At 35.9% G+C, this 25,828-nt stretch overlaps 1 protein-coding gene across 1 annotated transcript; it reads left to right on the top strand.

Moving 5' to 3' along the window:
* On the top strand, positions 1-25,828 carry LOC119260128 (PH-interacting protein-like; the record flags this gene model as incomplete). The annotated part of the gene is given in 8 exon segments (XM_037529008.2): positions 1-242; positions 353-411; positions 533-562; positions 757-784; positions 787-815; positions 16,991-17,141; positions 17,237-17,335; positions 25,706-25,828. Coding segments are annotated over 8 exon segments (559 nt in total), but the record flags the coding sequence as incomplete, so codon positions are not given.

Genomic DNA, 25,828 nt, shown 5'->3' with positions numbered 1-25,828 from the left:
AGGCGGCGGCGGCCGTAGCCGCTGCCTGAGAGTTGTTGTTTCCTCCTCCTCCTCCTCCGCCTCCGCCGCCGTTGCTTGAATGGTGGAGCCGAGGCTCGGCTCGTGAACACACACTGACAGCTATAGGGCAGGCGGCGGCACCATCCCCGCTTCCCCTCGGCGGCGGGGTGTCCCGCCGGCGGCCCCGAAGTGACCCATAAACATGTCTTGTGAGAGGAAAGGCCTCTCGGAGCTGCGATCGGGTAAGTCGGGGGGCTGCGGGGCCGCGGGCGCCGGGCGATGCCGCCCGCGGTCCCCCGCCCCCCGCCGCCCGGCCGCTCAGCGTGTGTCTCGCGCCCCTCTCTCCCGCCAGAGCTCTACTTCCTCATCGCCCGGTTCCTGGAAGATGGACCCTGTCAGCAGGCGGCTCAGGTACGGCGGCGCGCGGCGCGGGCCGGGCCGGCGCTCGGCGCTCGCGGGCGTGGGGGAGGGCGGCGGCGGCGGGGCCGCGGCCCGGGGCGCGGGGCTCACTCTCCCCGCTTTGTTGTTGCAGGTGCTGATCCGCGAGGTGGCCGAGAAAGAGGTAAAGGGCGGCGGCGGCCCGGCGCGTCCCGCCGTCCCGCGGCCGCCCCTGGGCCGCTGCCGCTGCGCCGCCGCCGCCGCCGGGGCGCGGGGCGCGGGGCTCGGGGCGCCCGGCGGGGCGCGGGGCGGGCGGGGGAGGGGCGCGGGCGGGCCGGGGCCGGGGGCCGCGGCTCACGGGGTGCCCTCTCCCCGCAGCTGCTGCCCCGGCGCACCGACTGGACCGGAAGGAGCATCCCAGGACCTACCAGAATCTGGTGAGACATTCACGTCGCGGAGCAAAGAAACTTTTCCCCGAGTCGAATAAAAATTGAATTTCCCGCAATTTTTTAGAGAGACAAAAACTTGGCCCCAGAACGTGAAAGCTCCCAAGGCCACGGGGAGGGGTGGGAGGGGGGCGCGGGGGCCGCGGGGGGCAGTGGCCGGGGAGACCCGCACCCGGGGCCGCAGGGGCGGCCGGCAATTTATTTGTGATATTTTGTTAATGTGCTAGAAATAAAGATACGTCATGAGTGTTGTGCAGTGCAAGGCCGGAGGAGGAGGGGCCGGCGCGCGCGTCCGTGCGGGCGCGGGCGCGCGCGCGAGGCGGCGGCGGCGGCGGCGGGCGCGGGCGCGCGCGGGAGCGGCGCGAAGGAGGAGGGCGCGCTCGCTCGCTGCTCACCCGCTCGCTCGCTCGCTCGCTCGCTCCCTGCACGCGCGGTCGGCTCGGCTTTCTCCGGCCCCACACAATGGCTGGTGACTAACTGCTTCCAAGTGGCATTAGCATTTCACCAGCAGGCTGTGCAGCCGCCGCGGAGCCGTGGCGAGACGTTTTTTTATTCCTTGGCCGTTGCTTCTGCTGTCCTTAAATTCAGAGCTGGTGTTTTTTGTGGTGGTGGTGGTGGTGGGTGCAGAGGTGCGATGGTGTAGCTGGCCGGCGGCGCGTCTTGCCTTTGCAAAACCACCTCGCCGAGGTGCAAATCTGTGACATCCCCCCCTATTACCCCCCCCCCCATCAAGAGTTCGCCGAGCTTTCTCCGGGCTTGGCTCATTTTCGTGGGATGATGCCCCTTGTTCAATTAAAAACGACCATTGGAGGCCACTGAAGAGTTCGGGTTTTTTACTCTTCTGTTTACTGCGGGATGGAACTTGGCAAGTAAAAGTTTACGGCGGGGGATGGTTTGTGAATGACTTACAAAATTCTTAACCTTGTGGGCTTTTTCAGAGTATTTTAATAATTTCTGGAAATGGACTTCTCAAAGTGGGGTTGATCACTGGCGTGTGGAAAAGGAAGGTAGTGGTTGTATTTGGGAGCTGGGCTTTCCATAGACTCCCGGCACTGATTTTGGTTGGTAATGAATGTGTGTGTAGGGCGCTTAAAGGAAGCACACGTGGGCAAACCAAGCCTTTGAAATCTATGCAGTACGTTGATTTTCTGAGATATTTGCATTTGATGTTTTGAGATTGTTTAGTGTTACCGTCTTAGAGTTTCTGAATGTCCTTTGCGAAGTGAAGGCAAGACCTTATTTTGATGGCTTTTGTTTCATTTGCATATAGGACATAGAACTTAAAAACATCAAACAAAATCTCTTGTCTAATACAGGTTGTTGATAAGGGCTCACAGCTGTTGAAACAAGCACTGGTCCTTAGGTTTAGTCTATTTAATGGATACTTAACTGTTCATTTACACACTTTACTTTTCAAAGAGTGACTGTAGAACAGTTTAATTCAATATTTTGCTAAAATGAAGTAAGTCTAAAACAACGTCCACAGTCAGTAACTGCAGTTTTTAAATTGTTAGGTTTGTAAATATTTGATAAAATCATAAGTAGACTTCACTGTTATTTGAAAAACCTAAAAAGATGATAATACTCCATTTTTTAAGAATTAGATTTAACAGAACTTCTTGAAGGAAAATAAAAGCCCAAGTTGCTGAAGATTGCTATGTTTTCTTAACTTGGAGACTATTGATTGGTAATGTTATATTTTTAAAGTGAAGCAGCTAATGGTGTCTGGCTAAATAAATGAAAGTCTAATCCTAATATAATTTTGTTTTCCCCAGTAAAAACTGGTAACAGTGTTGACTTTGATTTTGTGAGAGAGGATTCTCATTGCTCAAATATTAATAAAATGGATTATATTTCTAACTTGTCAGATACAGGCTACAATAAGCAGTGTCTTCATTAGTGCATTATTTTAACAAAATCCATCTACTTTAAATGGAAGTGGTTTTCTTGCTTACAGTGTCTTCACATTTTTACCCTAACAGTCTTGTTGGTGTGCTCATAAGACAGGAGTTCTTAGGACAATTCAGAGTTCTGGCTCATTTTCTTTTTTTAATTCATTCAGCATATTCTTCACTATATCATCACCATGTATGGATATTTGGTTTAACTTTACTTGACTTTTAAATTGAAATTTAATTTAGTTAGATCTAAAAACATTTTGGAACACTAGGTATCTAGCATTTTTGTTTTTCGTGCTGGAGGACCTTGAAATTATGTTAACCTATGTCTAGGTTAACATAAGTAAAGTCTTGTACATTATTATTTTAATGTATTCTTATGACTTGGAAAAAAATGTTTTGTTGCCTATCAGTTGAGCTAATTTAACATTGGCCTGAAGATTATTTTGGTGCGTAAAACCAAAATAATAACTACTATTGGTGGTTTCAGTAAGTTCTCCTACCTGGAAATTTATTGCGATGTTAGCTTATAAAATTGAGTAATATTTTAACAATAAAAGTTCATATATATTTGAAATTTCCACGCAACCTCAAATTGCAGATATTTAGGATGGGGCATAATATTTATATCTGTGAGCTTAAAAATAGGTATTGGTCAGTATCTTTAGCCAGCTTACTGATAATCAAATCACAGTGATTGCGTTTTGACCAAGAGGAAAGTGGAGTTTGAAGAGCAGTTTTTAAAGTTTACAGATTTAAAAAATAATAAAATTGATTCACTAACTTCGGGTGTGATTAATAAAGTTACTGTAAAGTGTGATTGTGATTATTAACCTCTGCTATAAGATGTAAAGCATTTTTAACATTAACAAAAAAAGATAAAGCATTTTTAACAGTGAATGGAATTCGCTAGGAAGTTGAAGGGGTTTTGTTTCCGCTGTATGGTGAATGTTTAATCAGATTTTATGTATTTTTAAATACGAAGTTGGTGTCAAAACTGTAAAGGACACTTTTTAAAGCTTTTTTCAGATTTCTTATTTTTAAAAACAAACAGGCTTAGGTGGCAACCTTTTTTGTAGCAAAGAAAATTCAACTAATTTTGGACAAAGAGAAAACTTGGTCATTTATTTGTTTCTTAGTTGGAATAGTAAAGTTAATTAGGTTAGTAAATTATCCTTTTAGTTATCTTAATTAGTGGTGATTGTATATTTATGAGATCCTGAGAGAGTATTAAAGCATTTTTCTCAGATTTGGGACTGACATTTCTTGGTTATAAGGCATTTTTCCCCAAAAGTGGGTTTATGTTTTGCCAGTCTGTTAAAATAATAAAATAATTTTGTGTGGTGATAGTAGCTTTTCTTATAGTGATTCCATTTTATTAGAAATCTTTTCATTCAAGTGAAGGATCGACAGAAGGTATAGATTGTGGTCTTCACCCCACCAACAGTTAGTCTGCAGGTTACCATGGGTGCACATCTTGGGGTTTCTCTGGACCTAGTTATCTCTCCTGTAAAATGAGTCGAAATGAAGTTTTCTATCCGGAAAATCTAAATTTGAACCAGAAATATCAGTACATTGTTTCCAAGAAGTCAACTCTTTAATTTTGGAGTTAGGTTATCCAAAACACAGAAAAGTAGTACATCTAGAGAAATCATGCAGGTTAAAAATGGAATAGTGCTATTCTTAAGTTATATTGATAGAATCATCTCTTTGCAAAGGTGAAGATTTTGAAACTACATCAGACTATCCCTTTACGCTAATTAGTATGTATTTCCACCATTGTTTAAGTCCTAGTTTTTACAAATTAGAGGTGGTCTTAAATTCAGAAATGAATAAGAACCGTAAATAGGATCTACTCAAATATATATCATATAAATAACCATTTATTTAGAGCATGCTGATTAATAGGAAAGTTAAGGTATTATGGGAGAGCTAAGCAAGTTTAGGGAAAAATAGGTAAATATATTAAATGCTTTTGAATCATTTAATATATTAAATGCTTTCATATTCCCATTCTATATGAAAGATAATATGGTGCTTTCAAAACTTTGTGTAATTTCTGGTGGGGTGGTAGCACATAATGAAGTAAAAGCGTGTGGTAGAGTTAGAATTTCTTTAGGAGAGCATCAGTGAAATATTGATAGTAAGCTTTTCTTGAAAGTGTAAAACAGGGCTTTAGTTGTTCATAATCATACTAAAGAAAAAAGTGTTAGATGTGAAAGGACTACTTTATGCTGATGGGCTGAAGTGGGCAAAATTTCATCCTTCTTGCAATTATTTTGTTGGTACTTTCAGTAACCATTATTTTTAAAAGTTTGCGGGATTTACAAACATTTTAAAGTGAACTATCTGTAAAACTCTTAATCTTGAATAATTGTAAAGTGTCTTGAATATAAAGAGGATGTGGTTGGATTATCACCTCCCCAATTACAGTAGAGGTGTTCTATGTGATTTGGTATAAGGCAGAATAGTACAGCAGGATTCTGTTTTCCAAATAACTCCTATTTTGTAAGATGTGAGTGCTAACTGGCTGGCACAAGTCTAAGGGTTTATGTTTGCCAATACGAGGACGTTAGTAGTGGTAGGGAAGGTTCACAAAGTTACAGGAAAAAATATTACAAAAAAGCATGTATGCATACCTTAAACGGCCTCACAATAAAAAGTCACGTTAAAGTTTCAGGAGGTACCGTTAGTATAATTAGTAGATTTGGGATGAAATCATGAAGCCTAAGATATAAAGAAAAAGTACTGTAAATACCAAAGATAAGTCATTTCTATAGTGTTGTGTGTAGACTTCTAGAGAAAAATTAACTGGTCTGTATAGTAGTTCTAAAGACTATAACACTTTTTAGCACAACAGTTCACATCAGATGTTTGGGTATTACTCAGAATTGATAAGTGGCTGTGTGAAACCTTTCTTTTGTTATGATCATATTGCGTTTAGGACTATGTAACAGTTTAGCTGTTGCATGCATCTGGCTTCTTCTATACAGAGACTTTTGTGATTGAAAACTACCACAACAGTTTGTATTCTTTTTGGGAAATTATCAGAGAATTTGTTAAAGAAAATTTTGAGAGGAGATTTTTATCTTGTTTTGTCAAATTGGTTTAAAAATACATATGCTTTAAGCAGAGCTTAATAAAGTTTTTCTTAAACTAATTCTTAAGTGTTAGTTTAAATAAATCTTATGAATGTCAACTTCTTAATCCATTCAGAATTAATTTGTAAGATTGACCACAGTTTTTGGTTCTTCTATCTGGAAACTCACCTACAGTAGCCATTCTTCCTTTTCCCAGATTTTTTAGTTGTCTACCACATCACCACAGAAGTGTGATAAATAAAACTGTATTCTGCAGGCACATGTGAACAAGTAGTAATAGTAGATTTCATAGGATTCTTAGAAATAAGCAAAGTGTCCTTTACTTAACCATACCAAGCATATATCCTTTATGAAAAAAAAGGATATAACTTTATGAAAATGTAACTTTATGAAAATCAAGCATTAGGATGATTGTATTAGAAAAAAATAATGGCAAATTATTTTAGGGTATTTAAATTACTTTTGTAATTATCTGAAAGTGATAAAGGGAATCAAATTTGGGGAATATAAAAGATTGATGTAAAGATTATTAGTTTGTTTTGTGAGGGGCTTATTGGTGAAATTATGCGTAATTTGTGAAAATTCCTTTGGAATTAATAAATGCATCATTTAGTATATGGATATGAGGAGCATTTAATAATGTATTGGGGCAAATGATAATACATTTTTCTTTATGGAATTTGAGAATTGGTACTAAAAATTATGACATTGAAAAGCAAAATTTGTAAGTGTTGAGTGGGGGTGCCTTTTGTCACTACAGAGAAAGCAGTCATCAGGTATGAGGCAGGTTCATATTATCCGCCTTACATGTGCTCATTTGAGCCTGGGGGATCACAGATAAGAAAAAAGGATTATTGGTTGAGAAAATTCAGGTAGCAACATGGCCTGATACAGCTTCTGCTTAAATTAAGCCTAATTTAAATTGTAAGAGAAATGAGATTTGTAGAGTAAGACTTATTAGTTTATGGCCCCATGGATGACAACCGCTTGGTGCAAAGGAAGCACATAAAGTATCTTTAGTTTCTGGACACCACATGGCCTGTGGTCATGCTGGTATGACCCATTTGGTCTCTTATAACAGAGAATAGGCATGTATCCCGTCTTCATAGTGGTTATAACATACATTCAAGGAATATTTGCTTTGTGTAACTTGATTCTGGCTTAGTGTTTGGTGTGTATAAATGGTAAATTCTAGGCAACTTGGAAAAATACGCATTTTGTGAAACAACTTCACTACCATTGTATGTATGTTGTTTTGAGAACAGTGTTGTTTTGAGTACAGTGTTAAACATTGTTAAAAATGAAACTGGTCCTTTTTTTTTTTTTTTACTATTTACTTGTATTTTAAGAATTTTTCATTTTTAACTTAATAAACAATAACTTTTTAATCAGTCATAGATTTGAATTTTAAAGTACTTTACTACATAACATTTCAAGAAGGAATTCTTACTACACAAAATTTGCTCAGCAAATATGATCTAATTTAAAAGTTAAATTTTGTCATTTTGTGGTGTCTTAAGTCAAATCTTATAGAGTATCCAAATTTGTGCTTTATTAAAATCTGATTTGTTTTTTGAAGCAGTATATAGTCAGATTCTGATGAATAAAACTTGCAAGAGCAGTGTTTCATTTACTTAAATTGCAAGGTTGGATCAGTGACAGCATTAAATACTAACTGAATTATTGTTACCTGAATGAATTCTTAGGCTGACAAAATTGTGAATATAAAAAAGTCTTTAAAGCATATTTACTCACAATTAAGAGTAAGCGGACCACGTAGATTAATTTGATACTTAGAGCATATTCATTTTATTATACTTTAAATTATAAAGACATATAAATTTGTATGAGTCCTTCTGAGAATATTATCCAACCTAGAGGATTTTACTTGAAAATGGTTATATGGATTCCATTAAGTTTGTAATCATAAAAACAGTGGGGGAGAAGGGGGATTAATATTTTGAAAGTGAAACTAGTGTAATAAAAATAACAGTAAACTTGGATTCAGGAGACTTTTATTTGATCACTGTTTCTCCACTTCTCCAGACAATATAACTTTGGACTTCAGGTTTTTTTTTTTTTAGCCTATGAAATGGGAAAATACTTAACCTACTTGTGAATACTTAACCTTACTTGCTTATGAAGATAAGTTTTGAGAATACTTGGCACAAAGTATTATTCTGTATCTTTTCTAGCTGAAGAAGCTATTATGATGAAAAAATGCTCAAGAAAATAAAAGCTTCTTTCAATGACTGTACGTTGTTATGATAGTAGCAGATATATGAGTTTGGTAGTTTTGAGAATTTTCTTGATAGAGTTTCAATAGTAGACCTTATAGAGTGATTAAGTAGTGAATAGGATTTTTTAAAATTGATATTTGTATGCTAGAAATCAAAGTAAGACTACTTTCCTTTAGAACTGAAAAGTATAGTGGAGAACAGAAGTAGCCAGTCTTATATGAGAAGATCCAAAAAACTGACTTTTTTTTTTTTTTTTTAGAATTAACTAGTTGTTCAAGACTCAGGTATACAGTGAAGAGCTTAGTTAATCAGATCATAGTGGTACCAAATATTGGTAGATCTTATTTTCTAGGGGCTTCTCAATTACATGCTAGAGAAAGCAGTGGCATTTGTAGGCCTCAGTGTTAAGTCAAGTAAAGGGAGTGAATCTATTGATCTTACCTCACTTTGAAGAGGTCCTTGAAAAAGATAAAAAATTTTTACCCCCATTGAGTAAATCTGGGAAGCTTTTTCCAACATGAAAGATAAACATATATCAATAGTAAGAAATGTGGAGTATAATTAAAATAATTACCAACCCCTGTGTCAGATACTCTGACTACCTCCCAAGGTGGTGGCTATTGCAGTACCAGTCTTATAGATGAGGACAGTCAGACAAGAGTAAATGTTTTCCCCAAGCTCAGTTAGTTGAAACTTAGGCTGTTTGACTTTAAATCTCTTAATCTAAGCTGCTTACCTTTTCTTTAAAAATTAAGTAGACAGGTTCTTAATGAAAGTATCTGGGATGTAGTGGCTTCCAGATTCTTCATATTTTCTTCCCACTGGTAACGCTTTTTAACTATACCATCTGCTGATAATGTCAACATTTTCTTGACTGGGAAAGACAGCTGTTTATATGAAGTAGCATACTAAGCAGAAGCAGGTTGGTTTAGCCAAAGAAGGAAGGAATTTAACCGGTTTTCTTTCTTTGTTCCTTTCTCACTACAGTTCACATTCTCAGAAGATGATCCTAGTGTTTAAGTTGCAGTTGATAATTCTATAGAATTATTACATATCTACAACCTGATCAAAGAGTGGTAAACATTTATGATTTGGTTCAAGATGGACAAACCATGAACAGAGTTGTTCTGTTTCACAGAATTCTTTTGCCCCTGCTGCTGGAAACTTTGCTAGAGCCAAGGATTGTTTCTAAGATGAAGGGGGAGGGTAAATTATGACTGCTGCTGGTAAATCATGCAGGAGACCTGTTTTTGCAAGATCCCTCAAGCTAGAGTTACTGCATTTTAAAAGAATTGTTAAAAACATTTGCATATGTAACAGATGACAGTAACCCCCTCAGTGTCTTATATAGTTATCATGACTCTTACAGAAAATGTTGGCTGACTTCTACTCCAGATAATGTATTTACAAAAAGGATAACTTTGTTTAATTGAGGTTTTAATCACTAACTTTTGGACCGTTAATCACAGATTGTTGTTGCCCTTTCCAGTGATTTTCAATTGGATTGGAAGTGGGAGTGAGGATGTGAGGATTTTGGAAATGGTCTGAATAGCTCACTAGTCTTAGGAGTGAAATCTCCATTCTGTGGTATCAGGGTTGCATCCATAAAACATGCTCTTGAATGTGGGAGAGAAAATAAAATGTTTATCAAGAGGGCATGGATTAAAAAAGGCTTTAGCACTAATGATAAATTTGTGCTTTTTTTAAAATTTTTAGTAGTAAACATGAATTTTATGGTACTAACCCTTTACTTTCACTGTTTAAACTTGCTTCTAACTTTAAGAATTTTAAATTTTAATCTTAGAAATACTGAGAAAAGGTTACTTACATACTTACATTGATTTCCTATACTTTAGTAGAAGATATTTAGGATCGTCACTGTATCTTTTACTTCTGTTCTTAGATTTATTTTTTTTGTTGTTCCCATTTACCTAAGGACTTAAAACATTGGCGCTAGTTTGCTTTAATAGTGAAAGTGACCTTTTTTAATAGTGAAAGTGAACATTTTTCTGACTCAGTTTAATGTTTGTTGAAAGCTATGCAAAATGTCTATCTTTTTTTTTTTTTAATAGAGGCATGTTTTTTTTAATTAATTAATTAATTAATTAATTAATTTAATTTGTTTGTTTATACATGCACTGGGTACAGTCAGAAGCGCGGGAGGGTGAGAGAATTCACCAGAGCCAGAGTGGGGAGCAGAGCAGGCAGAAGGACTGAAGTACACTGCTGAGGGGAGCAACGGGTGGCAGGAGAGGTCTGCGCACCATGTGGGATCCTCCTCCAGTGGCCGGGGAGCAGCCGGGGATCGAACCGGTGCCGCAGAGGCCGCGGGCAGCTTCGCAACCAACGCTCAACCGCTGCGCCACCGGGGAGGCCCGCAAAATGTCTATCTTAATAGCTTCCTTGCACATTAATATATACGTATATTTGAAGCAATAGGTAATTTGCAAAGCAGTGTGAGTGTTTGTCCTGAAGTTAAACTGCCTTTGTTGGACTCTCATAACTAGCTGCTGAAAGTGTGTGATCTTGGGAAGTTTGTTTTGTTTTTGTACCATAATTTCCTTGTTAATGGGAATAGTAATAGAATATACAACTCAGGTTAAAATAATTAACAGTGCTTTTACATGCAGCACTGACCACAAGGCCTGGCATTTAGTGTGCAGCCAGTACATATTATCCTTGTTAAGTTATTAGTATTTATTGCACTTTATAATTTCATCTTTCCTTTTATGTTTTGAATATATTAAGAGATTGAAAGAAGCTCTGGTCATGGAAAGTGATGGGCATATTAGAAGTTGTCAGTTTTTTTGTTTTGTTTTTCCCAAATAATCGTATTTAGTTACTAAGAATCTAAATTTAGACATTTTGGATAAGGGTTTTTATTGTGATATCATTTCAGATATTCATTTTAATTGCTTACTGGTAAGTAAAAGTTTAAACTATAAAAAGCTTAATGAATGTGTGAGGGTTCTTACTATTTGAAAATTAAAAATAATGTAAAACTATAAATGAGCTATTTCAGTTTTTTCATTTGTTTTTAATTTTGCATTTTAAATAGTGATGTGGATTAATATTCATGAAGACTAATGAAGAGAAAAATACAGTAGAAAAAGATTTGTTATAATCATATTAGGTGTGTGTATATCTGAGTCTGTTGTGTGGTTGGTAGCTGAAAGAAACATGGTCTTTGTTCTCGTGCACTTTATGGTGAAGTTAAGAGGAAAAGCATTAAATCATTATATTTTTTATTTGTTTCCATTTTTTATTTGTCTTTTTTTTTACATCATTGTTCATTTTTTTTTTTTTTAAAGATTTATTTATGCATACAAGAACTGGGGTACAGGCCAGAGGTGTGGGGGTGAGAGGGTTCACCAAAGACAGAATGGGGAGCAGAACAGGCAGATGTATTGAAATACAGTACTGAGGGGAGCAGCAGGTGAGACAGGAGAGGTCTGCTGTGCCATGTGGGTATCTCCCTGGCCAGGAATTGAACTCTTGCTGCAGTGGCCGCAGACAGCTTCATAGTGCTGTGCCTGAACGCTTCGTGCCACCAAGGAGGTCCCCATTCTTCATTTTTGTAGCGCTTGATTTCTCCTCTCAGGTGTTGTCCCCATAAAATTACCACCACCAAGACACCCATTAACCATTACCATAGACCTAGGAGTGGAATTGCTGGGTCATATGGTAAATCCATTTTTAGTAATTTGAGGATCTCTAAACAGCTTTCCATGGTGTTTGGACCAGTTTGTATTCCCACCAGCAATGTAAAAGGGTTCCTTTTTCTCTACATCTTCACCAGCATTTCTATTTTTTTTTTTTTTTTTTTTAAATAGAGGCATGTTTTTTATTTATTTATTTGTTTATTTGTTTGTTTATACATGCACTGGGTACAGTCAGAAGCTCGGGAGGGTGAGAGAATTCACCAGAGCCAGAGCAGGGAGCAGAGCAGGCAGAAGGACCGAGGTACACTGCTGAGGGGAGCAGCGGGCGGCAGGAGAGGTCTGCGGCCATGTGGGACCCTCCTCTGGTGGCCGGGGAGCAGCGGGGATCGAACCGGCGCCGCAGAGGCCGCGAGCAGCTTCGCAACCCAGCGCTCAACCGCTGCGCCACCGGGGAGGCCCTCTTTTTTTTTTTTTTTTTTAATGTGGGCCATTCTTACTGGTGTGAGGTGATACCTCATTGTAGTTTTGATTTGCATTTCCATTACAAGTGATGTTGAACATTTTTTCATGTGTCCATTGGCCATCTGCATTTCCTTTTTGGAGAAGTGTCTTATTAGCTCTTCTGCCCACTTTTTGACTGGGTGCTTTAGTTTGTTTTTGTTGTGTTGTGTAAGCTTTTTGTAAATCTTTGCTATCAGCCCCTTTATCAGTTTTGTGGAGTGCATATGTTTTCTCCCAGTCTGTGGGAAGTCTCTTCATCTTGGTTAATATCTCTTTTGCTGTACAGAAGCTTTTTAGTTTGATGTAGTCCCAACTATTTCTTTTCCTTCATTTTCTTTACTTCTGGGAATGAGTCTTTAAAGATGTTTCTGAGATGTTTGTCATGGAGTGTTTTGCCTATGTTTTCTTCTATGTATTGTATGGTTTCAGGTCTTACATTCAGGTTAATATTTGTGTATGGTGTGAGGTAGTAATCTAGTTTCATTCTTTTCCATGTCGCAGTCCAATTTTCCCAGCACTGTATATTGAAGAGACTGTCCTTGTTCCAGCTCCCTTGCCATAGATTAGCTGTCTGGAGTGCAGCACCATATGTGGCCTGTTTAGTTTTTCTACTGCATCCTGTAGAACAATGTCCCAAATCCACGGGATGTGTGCTCCCTAAGCTGGACATTTAATCTTATTTATTTATCTATTTATTTATTTTTAAAGATTTATTTATTTATTTATACAAGCACTGGGTACAGTCAGAAGTGCTGGAAGGTGAGAGAATGCATGCCTGGGTTTTTGATTTGATTCCCTTGGTATGTGTGTCCGTTTTTGTTCCAGTACCATGCTGTTTTAATTATTAGGTTTTGTAGTATAGCTTGAAGTCTGGGTGTGTAATACTTCCATTCTTCCTTTTTTTAGTCAGGAGTGCTTTGGCTATTCGAGGTTTTTATGGTGGACCCATGTGAATTTCATCAATATTTGTTCTATTTTGTCGAAGAATGCCATTGAGATTTTTACTGGAATTGCAGTCATTCTGTAAGTTGTTTTTGGTAGAATGGCCATTTTGATAATGAAAAGTCACGGAGTATGTGCAACCAAGATAACACACTTAGATTGAATGGGAAAAAAGTAAACAAAGGAAGTTACATTGGAGATCTGAAGCACTTAGAGGATTTGTTTGGGTGAGATTATTTTGGGAAATGCAGGTAGCGTACCACATGGGAAAGCCTGACAGGATAAAGGTCAGGTAAAGAACTTGGAAGAAGTCTACCATATCTGAACGTGAAAAGTAGAGCATGGAGAGTGTATATGCTGAATGAAGCAGAGAAATAGGAATGAACCATACATGCATTTCAGGGCTTGTTGACAATGTTAAGGATATGGATTCCCAAAGAACAAAAGTTTCAAAGTGTTTTAAGTAGGTATGGCTTGATCAGATAACAGGTTTTAGAAGGAGCATTTGAACACAGAGAATAGATCTGAATGAAGTAGAAGGCATGAATGAAGGTGGGAGAGATGAGGGTTTATTACAAAGATGTTTTTAACTTACGTTGTTATGAAGCTTGGTACATGGCTTTAAAGATGGCAAGAAAAATCGGTTTGGAATTAAAACTGCTTTGTTGTAGGAGGGAGGATTGGACAGCATAAAAAGTATGTGGCTTGGGGTTTGAGGCTAGATAGTGTTTGTCATTGACCAAGGTAGGGAACTTTTTTTAGAGTGGGGTGGTGTCTACATGAGGGTCATGAGTTCATTTTTGTCTATTTTGAGTTGAAAGGCTTTGGAACTTCAAAGAGAGATATGCTTTAAGAAAATTTGATATGTAATCCATAGCTATTGGTATAACTTTAAGAAGCATTGGTATAAAGATTGTGCAGAGAGAGATGGTATGGGAAAAGGTTCTGGAAAGGAACTCAGCTCTAGGATTCCAGACTTGAATGAACCTTCACTATTTATTGGTGACATAAGGAAAATTCAGTAGTTTTTTTATATTTTCATATGTTCATTTATCTACTGATTTATTAAGCATTTAGCTGCAAGCATTACTGCATTATGTGTTGGATATGCAGGTAAACAAGATCTAATCCTATGTCTTTTTACGTAGTACCTGGACAAGTAAATCAGCCATTTTAATATAGTTCAGGGGTTTTTTTTTGAACTTCTAACACAGGGCAAGATAATTGTTAAGACTTGTGTGTGTATTTTTTTTTTTTTTTTTTGAGAATAGGACGCATTGTAGCCTTCATTAGATTTCCACTGAGATCTAGGTATCAAATTATTTTCAGAATAATTAACACAAGTTCTATAAAACTTGTATTAAGCATAAAGGAACATTTGGGAAGGAATTTAATAAGCTATGAAAATATAAAAATAAAATTTCCAAAAAGATGGCTAGGGGCGGTGTAGCAGGTAATGAAAGGCAGTAAGGCATAGACTTGAGATGTGAGAAAGAATGAGGTGTGGAGATGGGTGGGTAAAGGACAGATTTCCATTACCAGCATAAGCTTGTATAAAGAATGCATGAGGAGTTCAAGCATTGAAAGTGTTTCTTTTAACTTTAAAATGAAAGTTGAGTTTGAAAAATTGAAAATCAAAGATTAAGTCAGGAAAAGTTGATTATAATTTATTAAAAGATAGAATTCTGCAATAAAAATTTTCAGTCCACTACCTGAAAAATATTTCATAAGAAACTGTATAACAAGATCATGATGAAACTAAAGTTAAATAAGTGAAGAACTTTCTGTTGAGGTAAAGTTTTAAGAAGGAATTTTGGTCAATTTAAAGAAGTCACATTAAAACAATGATATAGAACTTAAGGACTGGAAAGGACCCCCATGACATATTCTAACCGTTTTCTTTTAGACTTTAAGTATATTTTTTAAATGGAAGATTAGAGAAAAGTACAACTATAATCTAAAAATTTGTATTTTGGTGTAATTTCACTACCTAGCCAAATGTTGGGTTTTTTTTTTTTCCTCCGTAGCTAATCATACTAGTTTTTGAAAAGTATGTTTTGAATAAAGATGGTATCATTAGGGAAAAAGGGTGTTGTAGTTAAGTGAGTTTGGGAAATTGTACATTAAACCAAATTAAATAAATTAATTTCATCATTTTTGTCCGGGCCTTTAATGTTACCTGTGCTGTGAATCTTCAACTGAAGATGGTAGCTTGTATAATTTGTATTTGAACCTCTTTCCCATAAGTATTAATTCTGTTAATACTTACTGATCATCTGGCATACTACTTTAAGCCATACTTTACTTTTTAAATTATCTTACTGTGAGAATACAGCTTCATGTTTTTTTTTTTTTTCTGACTGGAGTCTTATTATGATTAAGATGTTCACTTAGAAGGACATATTTGTCAACTTTTAAAAAATATTATTTATGATCGCCTACAGTTAAAAGTATAACAGATACTGCAAGATGGAATGAAATGATTTAACCCCTTACTTCCCCCACATAAGTCTTTTAATAAGGAAATCAGACTAAGAATTGCTATTACTAAGTGATCTTGAGTAGCATCTCTCAAACTTTTAGCTTCAAAACCCCTCTATACTAATAAAAATTATTGCAGTTCATTTTATATAGAATGTAATCTCTTCATAGTTGACACTTTAAAAATCAACAAATTTGAAAATATTTAATTCATCAAATAGTACCATAAATGTACTTCATGTTAATATAAGTAATATTTCTATAACAGTTAATCCCTAAAAGAAATTTGTAATAAGATTAGCATTGTCCATCTTTGTGAATCTTTATGTTTGGCTTCATATAAGAGTTAGATCTTGCATCTGATTCTGTGTTCATTCTGTTGTGACTTCATATGTCATATGGCAGCTGGAAACACTGTACACTCATGTGAAAATGAGATTGAAAGGGCAAATGATGTTTTAGTGTCATTCATAACTTTTTCCTGCGGGACCCTCAGTGCTACTCAGTACTTTGAGAACAGTTGAACTAGAGTGTTTGGTACTACAGCGAGACAGTTTTTTGTAATTTGATAACTTAAATAGAAAGTCATAAAAAGTATGTCTCATTTTCTGTAATTCTCTTGAAAATATTATGCAAATGTTTATTTACTAAAAGACTCCAGAATAGACAATAAAAGTATAAGCATTTTATATCTTGATTTCAGATGCTGGCATAAATTAGACTGTTTTTTGAAATAGTTTTCAAAAATGCTGAAACTTTGGAGTAGGTTGATTTATAGTTAATATTTGTTTAAGTCAACAGTTGGAATTTGACCTTTCTGGTTTTGTTAACTAAATTATAAAATTCAACGTAGGTATTGTATAAGTACTTTTAAATTTGTAATGAGAAAATGAACTTTTGAGTTTCTTTAATCCTTAATTCTGGAGGTATCATATCAAAGGTTTAAAATATTTGTTATATATCAAAGTATTTTGTGTATGTATATATTTTATGTTGAAGTTTTTGTAAATTAAAATGTTAAGCTGAAGCAGACTTTTAGGTTCTAATGCTTTATATTTCTTCATTGTTTAGTGTTTGCATTGACTAGCTTTTGTTAATTTACAAATTTTTATATTCAGATTACATTAATTGTTTAATATTTTTCCTATTCAGCAGAGTATGTGATGGTTCAGGTAGCTATTTTATTCTGAGTCAAGTGGTTTCACAGAATAAATGTGAGCTTTTTCCTCCAGTAAGAAATGTTGTCAAGTCAGAACAAATTACTCTGTTTTAAAAATTGTATTTTATTTACTATAAAAAATTGTATCACTTAGCAAATATTTTACGTCTTTTATATAATAGGTGAAATATTACAGACATTTAGCACCTGATCACTTGCTGCAAATATGTCATCGACTAGGACCTCTTCTTGAACAAGAAATTCCACAGAGTGTTCCTGGAGTACAAACTTTATTGGGAGCTGGAAGACAGTCCTTGTTACGCACAAATAAAAGTATGAAAATTTCATAATCTAATTGAGACCTTTTTTTCCCTCATTTTTTTCTCTTTGCTGTATTTTTGTATCTATAAAATATGTGTGTTTAATAGGCTGCAAACATGTTGTGTGGAAAGGATCTGCATTGGCTGCATTGCACTGTGGAAGACCACCCGAGTCACCAATTAACTATGGTAGCCCACCCAGCATCGGTGAGTTGTTTGAATTCATTATAGAAGTAGAAAACTTCTTGGTAAACAGCTTTCAAAAATACAGGGTTTTTTTGTTACTGTGAAATTGAAAAATTTCTTATATATCCATTAATATTCAAGGAGGAAAAGTGATCAGACTTTTTCCTCATTGGTAATCGTAATGAAGAAGTCATAATAATATGTAATGGATTGTGTATATTATACATGATACAGGATAATTACCTCATTGTTATTTTATTTCTAACACATAAATTGTTCAATAAAATGTTTATTCAGTTGATTGGGCAACTATACCTTAATACAGCTTAATTACAATGGGGTAAACAAAAATAGTGTGATTATTATTTTGTAAGGTATACTACATTTTTTTACCTTTAAAATTTCATAGGACAACTAATGCAGATGAATCTTTCTCTTGAAATGACTCTTTAGATACATCTCTTTTACCTCTCTTGCTGCCAAGCCCTTGTCTTTACCTGGATTGCTATAGCATTCTCCAAACTAGTCTTTTGCTGTTTCTAGGTCTTCTCGCTTTCTTTCAGGTCGTACTATATAACATTATAATAGTAATCTTATTTATTCTACCTTTTCTGTGTTGCTTGTATAAATGGGTGGATTAAGCTATTTTGGCAGTGTCCTATTCTTACAAGTTTAAATTTCTGACTTTCAAAGACCTTCATATTTTAATCATAGTCTTCTGCTCCACTCTATCCTGCCTAACCAGGAATATTGTTTTCTTTCTTCCAGCTATCCAAATTCTACTTATGTCTTCCCTTTTTCGGTACTATATAATGTACTGATGTCAGTATTACAGTTAGTTTTGTATAACTTTCGTGTAGTGTTATATAGTTTTTCCTGTTGTTTTACTTTGAACCTTTTTTGTAGTCACTTATTTTCCATATCTTAAAAATAGAAGTAACTTTAAAAATATGTTATGACAGTCTCTGTATTTTATTGGGATATCTCATTCTTATGTGTAATTTTATATATTTGTATTTAAATCTACTATTTAATTGGTTGCTTTGAAGGTAATCTTTTTTCCTCTGGTTGCTCTTAAGATTTTCTCACTGGTTTTCCAGAGTTTGTGATGTATGTCTTAGTGTCTTTTTTTTTTTTTTTTTTTTTTTTGAGGTTTATTTATTTATTTATACAAGCACTGGGTACAGTCAGGGCGGGCAGCTGGAGAGGTCTGAGCGCCATGTGGGATCCTCACCCAGTGACCGGGGATCGAACCGGCACTGCAGAGGCTGCGGGCAGCCCGGCAGCCCAGCGCTCAACCGCTGCGCCACCAGGGAGGCCCTCATTTTTCTTTTTTTAAAATTATCTTGCTTGAGATTTATTAGGCTTCTTGAACCTAATGTTTTATTGGCACTGAAAAATTCTCAGCTGTTATCTTTTAAAATATTTCTGTGCCATTCTCTCTTCTCTCCTCTGGGACTCCAATTAAACAAATACTATACACTTTCTCTTTGTCTTTTCTGTTACCCTCTGTTTTATATTTTTTTTTTTTTTGTCTTTCTGATGTTTTTTTGTCTTTCTGATGTTTTCAGTGCTGTTTCTCTCACCTGTTTTCCAAAGTATATGTGATACTTGTAGGCAGTTATGAATGGTCATGTTTTATTTTTACTTTAAACATGTGATTTTCCTGGTTAAGTAATGATTTCTACATATAATTTTACTATGATAAATGACTATTAAAATAACAAAGGATTAGATACAGTAGAATATATTACATTTAGAAAATGCTGCTAGGCGTTAGGATAGTTTTTTGAAAGAAGGGACAGATAAACTATTATAGGAGCTTCCCCTATAGATAAAGTATCTTCTCTGAAAAACTTCAAATCTACATAGTAAGGGGAATATGTTACTCTTTCAGCACTTTGTCTAGACAGTCCTGTGGTAGGCAATGAAAGTTTTGGAATGACTGATAGTAACTTACTTTCGTCTTAAAACTTACTTATGTGAGTGATTATTGTGTGCCAGGCACTACACTAAGCATTTTCCACTTATGTTCTCTGAAAACTTTAAGTGGTCCAGAGGTAGGAACTGTTACTCTTATTTTACGAAAAAGAAGCTGGAAACATAGGAAGGTCTGATGACTTGACCAAGGTCACATATTTAGGGGAGTGAAAGTAGGCTGAAATCATTGCTGTATTATTCTCCATAATTATTAGTTTTCAAATTATTCAAGGAGCCTGTACTCTGGTATATATATATTTTTAAAAAGATTTATTTATTTATGCATACAAGAGCTGGAGTACAGGCCAGAGGTGTGGGGGGGTGAGAGGATTCACCAGAGACAGAGTGGGGAACAGAACAGTCAGAATGACTGAAATACACGGCCGACGGGGCAGCAGGCCAGTCAGGAGAGGTCTGCTGCTCCATGTGTGTTGCTTCCTGGCAGGCCGGGGATCAAACTCGAGCTGCAGTGGCTGCAGACAACTTCATAGGTTGCGTTTTAACCCCTTGCGCCACCAGGGAGGCCCCTCATTGGTATATTTTTGAATGAGGATAACGAATACTTTAAAATTTGGTAAGATTTTTAGACCAGGTTGTTGGTAATATCAGTGAATATTGCTGACAAATGGATATATAGGGAGCATAAATATGGCAAAAATAATCAATGAGTTTTGTGTCACAACAGAAAAATGCAACTAGTATATTTAGGTAACAGAATTAATAACCAAACAAGTACCTTTCTGAAAAGGTTGTACCTTTCTGAAAGACTATTTTGTTTTCAGGGTTTAAGATATGTTTTTTCTTCCTTCCATTTATATTTTCAGGAAAATATTAGTTCTTCATGTTAAAAAAAAATACCTATACCAGAATGCCAATTTTACCTGCTTTTTTTTTTTTTTTAAAAAAAAAAATAGCTTTCTTTGAAATAATTAAAGAGAAGTTAGGTGAATCAAAATGACTCCACTTATTTTTGTCATGGTTTAATGTCATGTGTCAGTTCACCTTGGTGACAGTTTTGAATGTCTTCTCATTGCTACAAACATTCTTATACTTTTTTAATTCTTCTGATCCATACTTAATGATAGCTTGAAAGAATACAGTGTATCTCCATACAGGTAAACTACTCTTTCAAAAATTCTGGTAACTTTTCTTTTCATTACCCTCCAGTTCACAAGTTTATAGCAAGGAGGGTAATGAAAAGAAAAGTTACTAGAAATTTGAAAGAGTAGTTTACCTGTATGGAGATACATTATATTCTTTCAAGCTATCATTAAGTATGGATCAGAAGAATTAAAAAAGTATAAGAATGTTTGTAGTATCTCATGTTTCTTTTGTAGATTCTTTTTTTTCTGACTGCCTTTAAAGATTTTCTTTGCTCTTTTCTTGGTCAATTACCAATGTCAATCTAAGAAAGAAGAAAACCATAACCTTTTAGCTTTTCTTAAATATAGACTTAAATGTTTAATTCATATCCACATACTCAAATTTTGACATATTTGAGATACAGGCTTTTTAAAAATATATTTTTATTTAGAATTAGAAATTATTCACCCCAAAATTACACAGATTATTTAAAGAGCTCCTGTATACTCCCTACACAGTTTCCCCTAATATTTAATCCTACGTTATCTGGTGCATTTGAGAAATGCATCAGATACGTTGGTACATTATTATTAATTGTAATAAACACCAGAACTTGTATCTCACCAAATTTTCCCTCTAATTAGCTTTTCTTATTCCAGGATACCACACTACACCTAGGATTTATTTTTGTTGTTGTTGTTGTTTTTCAGTTGAACCTCTTGCTATAACTTGGAGGATTATTTAAGATCAGTGTGACAAAATGATTTTCTCTTAGAGTGTTTTCAAACTTCATGCAAACTATTGGACTTCTATTTGTAATTCTCACATTTGTCACAAACTTTAAAATGCCATAAAGAAAACTGCATGATCTTGTTGGTAAACTGATTAAATTTTTTCTCAAATGAAATGTATAATGTCACTTTGTTGTGAAAACTAGGTATTGTCTAAGGGGGTAAATCTGTTTGGAATTTATATATCATCTTGCTTATGTTTATCACTGCTTTTTGGTGGTTTTATTCTATAGGTTTTCAGGCTCTTATAGTTAGTTACAAGTTATTAATCTTCAATTTAGACAGCCCTTATTAGCATATACCTTGAGATTAAAATCAATCACCCAGAATTTACTTTCTTTTGCACTTAATAATTGTTTATGTAATTATTATAGCTTATAATTACATTTGCATTTTACTTACAGAAATTCTGGTACCTTTCAAAGTGTTTCCTTTAAAATAACAACATCAAATTAGTTAAAATATGGTAAAAGAGGGCCTCCCCGGTGGTGCAGTGGTTGAGCGCTGGGTTGCGAGGCTGCCCGCAGCCTCTGCAGCGCTGGTTTGATCCCCGGCTGCTCCCTGGCCACCGGAGGAGGGTCCCGCATGGCATGCAGACCTCTCCTGCTGCCGCTGCTCCCCTCAGCAGTGTACTTCGGTCCTTCTGCCTGCTCTGCTCCCCGCTCTGGCTCTGGTGAATTCTCTCGCCCTCCCGCGCTTCATTTATACCAGTGCTTGTATAAATGAATAAGTAAATCTTAAAAAAAAAAAAAATATGGTAAAAGAAATTCATTCTGGTAAAATACTCTATTTCTCATCAGAGTACCTCTTTTTCTGTATCAGAAAAGAGCCCAAGTTGTACTGAGTGAGATATTTATTTTGTCTTCTAGTAGTTAGCTATTCATGTTTTCCTCCATGAAACCTGGTTGTAATGGTACAGATTTGTATAATGAGAAAAACTCAGGTGACTTTGTTTATTTTTTTCTAAAGTCATGAACATTGAAGACTTGGGCCCAGCTATTAGGTGTTGACTAATCAAATAACAAAATAGATTTAAAAAATTCCTGCCCATAGGAAGCTTACTATGTTGTAGGGGGTAGAGGAGCAGAAGCAAACAGTGGCCATAATGAGCAAATACATTTATAACATCACATGATAAGTGGTAGGAAAAGAATAAATATAGAGCTGCATAAGAGGGAATCAGGAATTAGTGAATCATGGTAGGGGATGGATTACAGTTTTCAATGGATTGGTCAAGTTAAGCCTCACTGAGAAGTAACACAATGAGAGAATGAGTGTTCTAGCCAAAGGGAGAAGCCAGTATTAAGACCCTGAAGTAGGAACATGCCTGATGTGTTAGAAAATGGGTGAGACTAGCGTGAATGGAGTGGATCAAAAAAGGGGACAAGAAATAACAGATAAGATCAGGGAGGAAATGGAAGGCAAGATTTATGCTGTGCCTTCCTAGGCTAAGATGTAAGGAATATGGTTGTTTTTTTTTTTTTTTTCCCTCAAGAAAGGAAGATCATTGCAGTTTTAAGTTGAGCAACCTAGGTTTAAGCAACCTACATATTAGGTTGCTTTTGAAATTCACTAGCTTTCTTAGAGGAGGTGACATTTTAACAGGCACTCGAGGATAAGAAAAATTTTGCCAAATTAAAGGATAGACGTTTACTTTGTCAGGCTTATTTTAAGAGTATTTCCCATCACTATACTTCTGAAAATAAACGTGCTTTTCAACCAAAATCTCATATGCTACTTGTTTTAAGGTTAAATTGATATGTCCTATTTCTTTCTTTCTGAACTGTTGTTACATCTGTTTAGCCATGGTTGTTTTAAAAATTGATGTTCTAGTTGAATAAAATTTTTAGGAATCCCTATAATCCAAAAGATAATCCCCTTTTATTCAGAAATCCAGTTAGTCTATTAACAGTTTCTTTAGAAAGTGAATAAACTCATTTACCTTTCTGTCATGTGACTATATTATATTAAATTGATCATCTTGTATATCTTAAAAGATTCATTTATGTACTTTTTTATTTAAAAGACTATACGCATTTGTGGGAAATATTAATAAGATGGAATTTATGTCCCTAATATACTTACAGTCTGATAAAGGATATAGACATTATAAATGGTATTGTAGAAAAATGTGAGTTTATTGAATAGGAGTACTAGACCATCTTCCTCTCTTTGTTCAAATTTTCTTCCTGTTTGATCTGGTCAGGCCTTTTCATTACACCCTCCTCAATTGAATTTCCACTATTGAAAAGTATTTTCTTCTTAACTCCCTAAATCAAGTTTAAAATACCAGGTTATTACCTGGGAATTCTACATACTGTTTTCTCTGTTTACCGTATCTTCTAGTGCTGTTCAAAGCCAAGGACCTTCTCTTTAGGATAGAATCTTGGTATAGATATTCAGTAGTTAATTGGTACAAAGGATAGTGTAGAATGTAGATTTACTATATTTACTTAATGCTTTTGGAAATTCTTCCTTAAAAAGTTGTCTTGAAATATTTTTTTCAAATCACTCTCAATGAGAAAGACTTGTTTTATATTATAATTATCTTCAGCCATCATATTTTTATACCAGAGTGCTGTTAAATGTTTTACTGAAATTTGACATTTTGAGAATTCTGTAAATTTTTAATGGAATAACTTCAGCAATTTTTTTTTTTATAATTTGGATAGAGGGAATTAAATTGTTGGTAACACTGTCAATATTTGTGTTATATTTCTTACAGCATGCACAGGTGAGTCTGAGGTGTCATTGATCGTCAGTGTTTGGCTAAGAGCATTTGAGTTCTTATTTGGCAGGACATTTGATTTTGTGGAGTTTTTTGTTTCTTGTTCTAAATCAGTTTGGAGCCAAAGCACTGGAGGATGTCTTCTACCAGGCCATAAGGAAAAAATCCATCAGGGCTTATTAGAAATTTACTGAGTCACTGTTAAGTTAGTGTGTAACCAGTTTTAGCCTAAATATGCTAATTCACAACTGTCAGCTGTATTAGATATTTCTAGATGTTGAAATTCCTTGCTGTATAGAATTAGAAGCTAACAGCTAGAGATATACTTTATGAGAATATAAAATGATGTAATAAAAGAATAATTAAGCATAATAAATTATTCACTTGAAATTATTGTTTTAGAACCTGCATTGCATTTTTCTACATATCTACATCCCCAAGAATATATTTTATTTTTGCTTACATATGCAGTGAATCAAGCATTTGTTTTATGGGCAAAAATAAGTGCTGAGAATTCTTTGAGATGCACCTGAGATACTTGTGTATCATTAGCTTTAGCATGTAATTGCTCTAAACCTAGGTTAAATAGTAGAGAGAGAGTGTGTATGCGTGTATGTGTATTTGAGACTGAATTCAAGTGAGAAACTCTTATGCTTTACTATTCAATGTTGATGGCAGTCACCATCACAAAAAACGCAAATTTATTAAAAGGTAATTTATACGTGAATATTATGCCTGCAGATCAGTCAACATACAGAGTACACAATCTTTGTCCATAATTACAGAATAGAAAACAAGTACAGTAGTCATTTAGATGGAAGACAAAATTTTGTGCTGGAGTCAGCACATCAGACTTTGGGGCAGAACAGATAAATCTCAGTTATATCTTGAAAGATGGTTAAAAGGAATAAGTTGAAAAAAGATAGCTAATAGGTTCTAGAGAAGGAATACAGATGTTTGGCAAAATCCCCAGTTCAGTTATTTTTTTTGAATAGTGCAATGAATTATTCCTCAGTCTTCATTTGGACATCATTGATGTGTCAAATTTAGAGTGGTTCAAGAATTGCTGGCTGGCAAAAAATAAAATCACTACATCCAATTTTAACTGATTTTGAAAAAAAAAAACCAGAATTTTTTAAGTAGGTAAAATCACATAAAATGATTTTGTTTTTTAAAAAGCATTCGCCAAGGAATAACGAACTCGAATTTTAATTCTTACTTTTTGCTTTACTTGTGACATCTTGGCAGGTCATTTAGCTGAATTGCTTTTTGTAGGATGAGGGTAACATTGCTTAATTTATCTCAAATGAAATAATGTGTTTTGTTAACTATTTTGAAGACTTTTAACTTTTAACAAGAATCTGTTGAGAGAACATCCTTTTTTTCTTTAGTTATCTTGTCTTTATCTGACTGTTTAGCTGCTTTTTTTTTTTTAAGATTTTTTTTATTTATACATAGCTGGGGTACAGGCCAGGCACAGGAGGGTGAGAGGATTCACCAGAGAGACAGTGGGGAGCAAAACAGCAGACAGACCGAAAGCACTGCTGAAGGGAGCAGCCAGCGAGACAGGAGGGGTCTGCCGGGCCACGTGGTAGGCCTGCTGAGATCGAACCTGTGCTGCAGAGGCTGCAGACAGCTTCACAGCTGTGCTCAACCTGTTGGGCACCGGGCAGGCCCCTAGAGAACATATTTATCTTTAACCAACTTATGAGAAGTTGGCATTATTAAAAATGTGAATGCTGTAAAGGTGATAATTAAGAAAATTAACTTCTGAATTTTACTGATTCCCCCACCCCCTTTTCTTTGTAGCGGATACGTTATTTTCAAGGAAGCTGAATGGGAAATACAGGCTAGAGAAACTTGTTCCAACTGCTGTGTATCAGCACATGAAAATGCATAAACGAATTCTTGGACACTTGTCATCTGTGTACT

The sequence above is a fragment of the Talpa occidentalis genome, unplaced genomic scaffold (genome assembly GCF_014898055.3).
Source record: "Talpa occidentalis isolate TD23 unplaced genomic scaffold, MPIMG_talOcc4v2.1 talOcc4.553, whole genome shotgun sequence".
In the NCBI taxonomy this organism is placed as follows: domain Eukaryota; kingdom Metazoa; phylum Chordata; class Mammalia; order Eulipotyphla; family Talpidae; genus Talpa; species Talpa occidentalis.
Note: the sequence above shows the minus strand (reverse complement) of the source record. Positions and strands in the feature narration are given on the sequence as shown.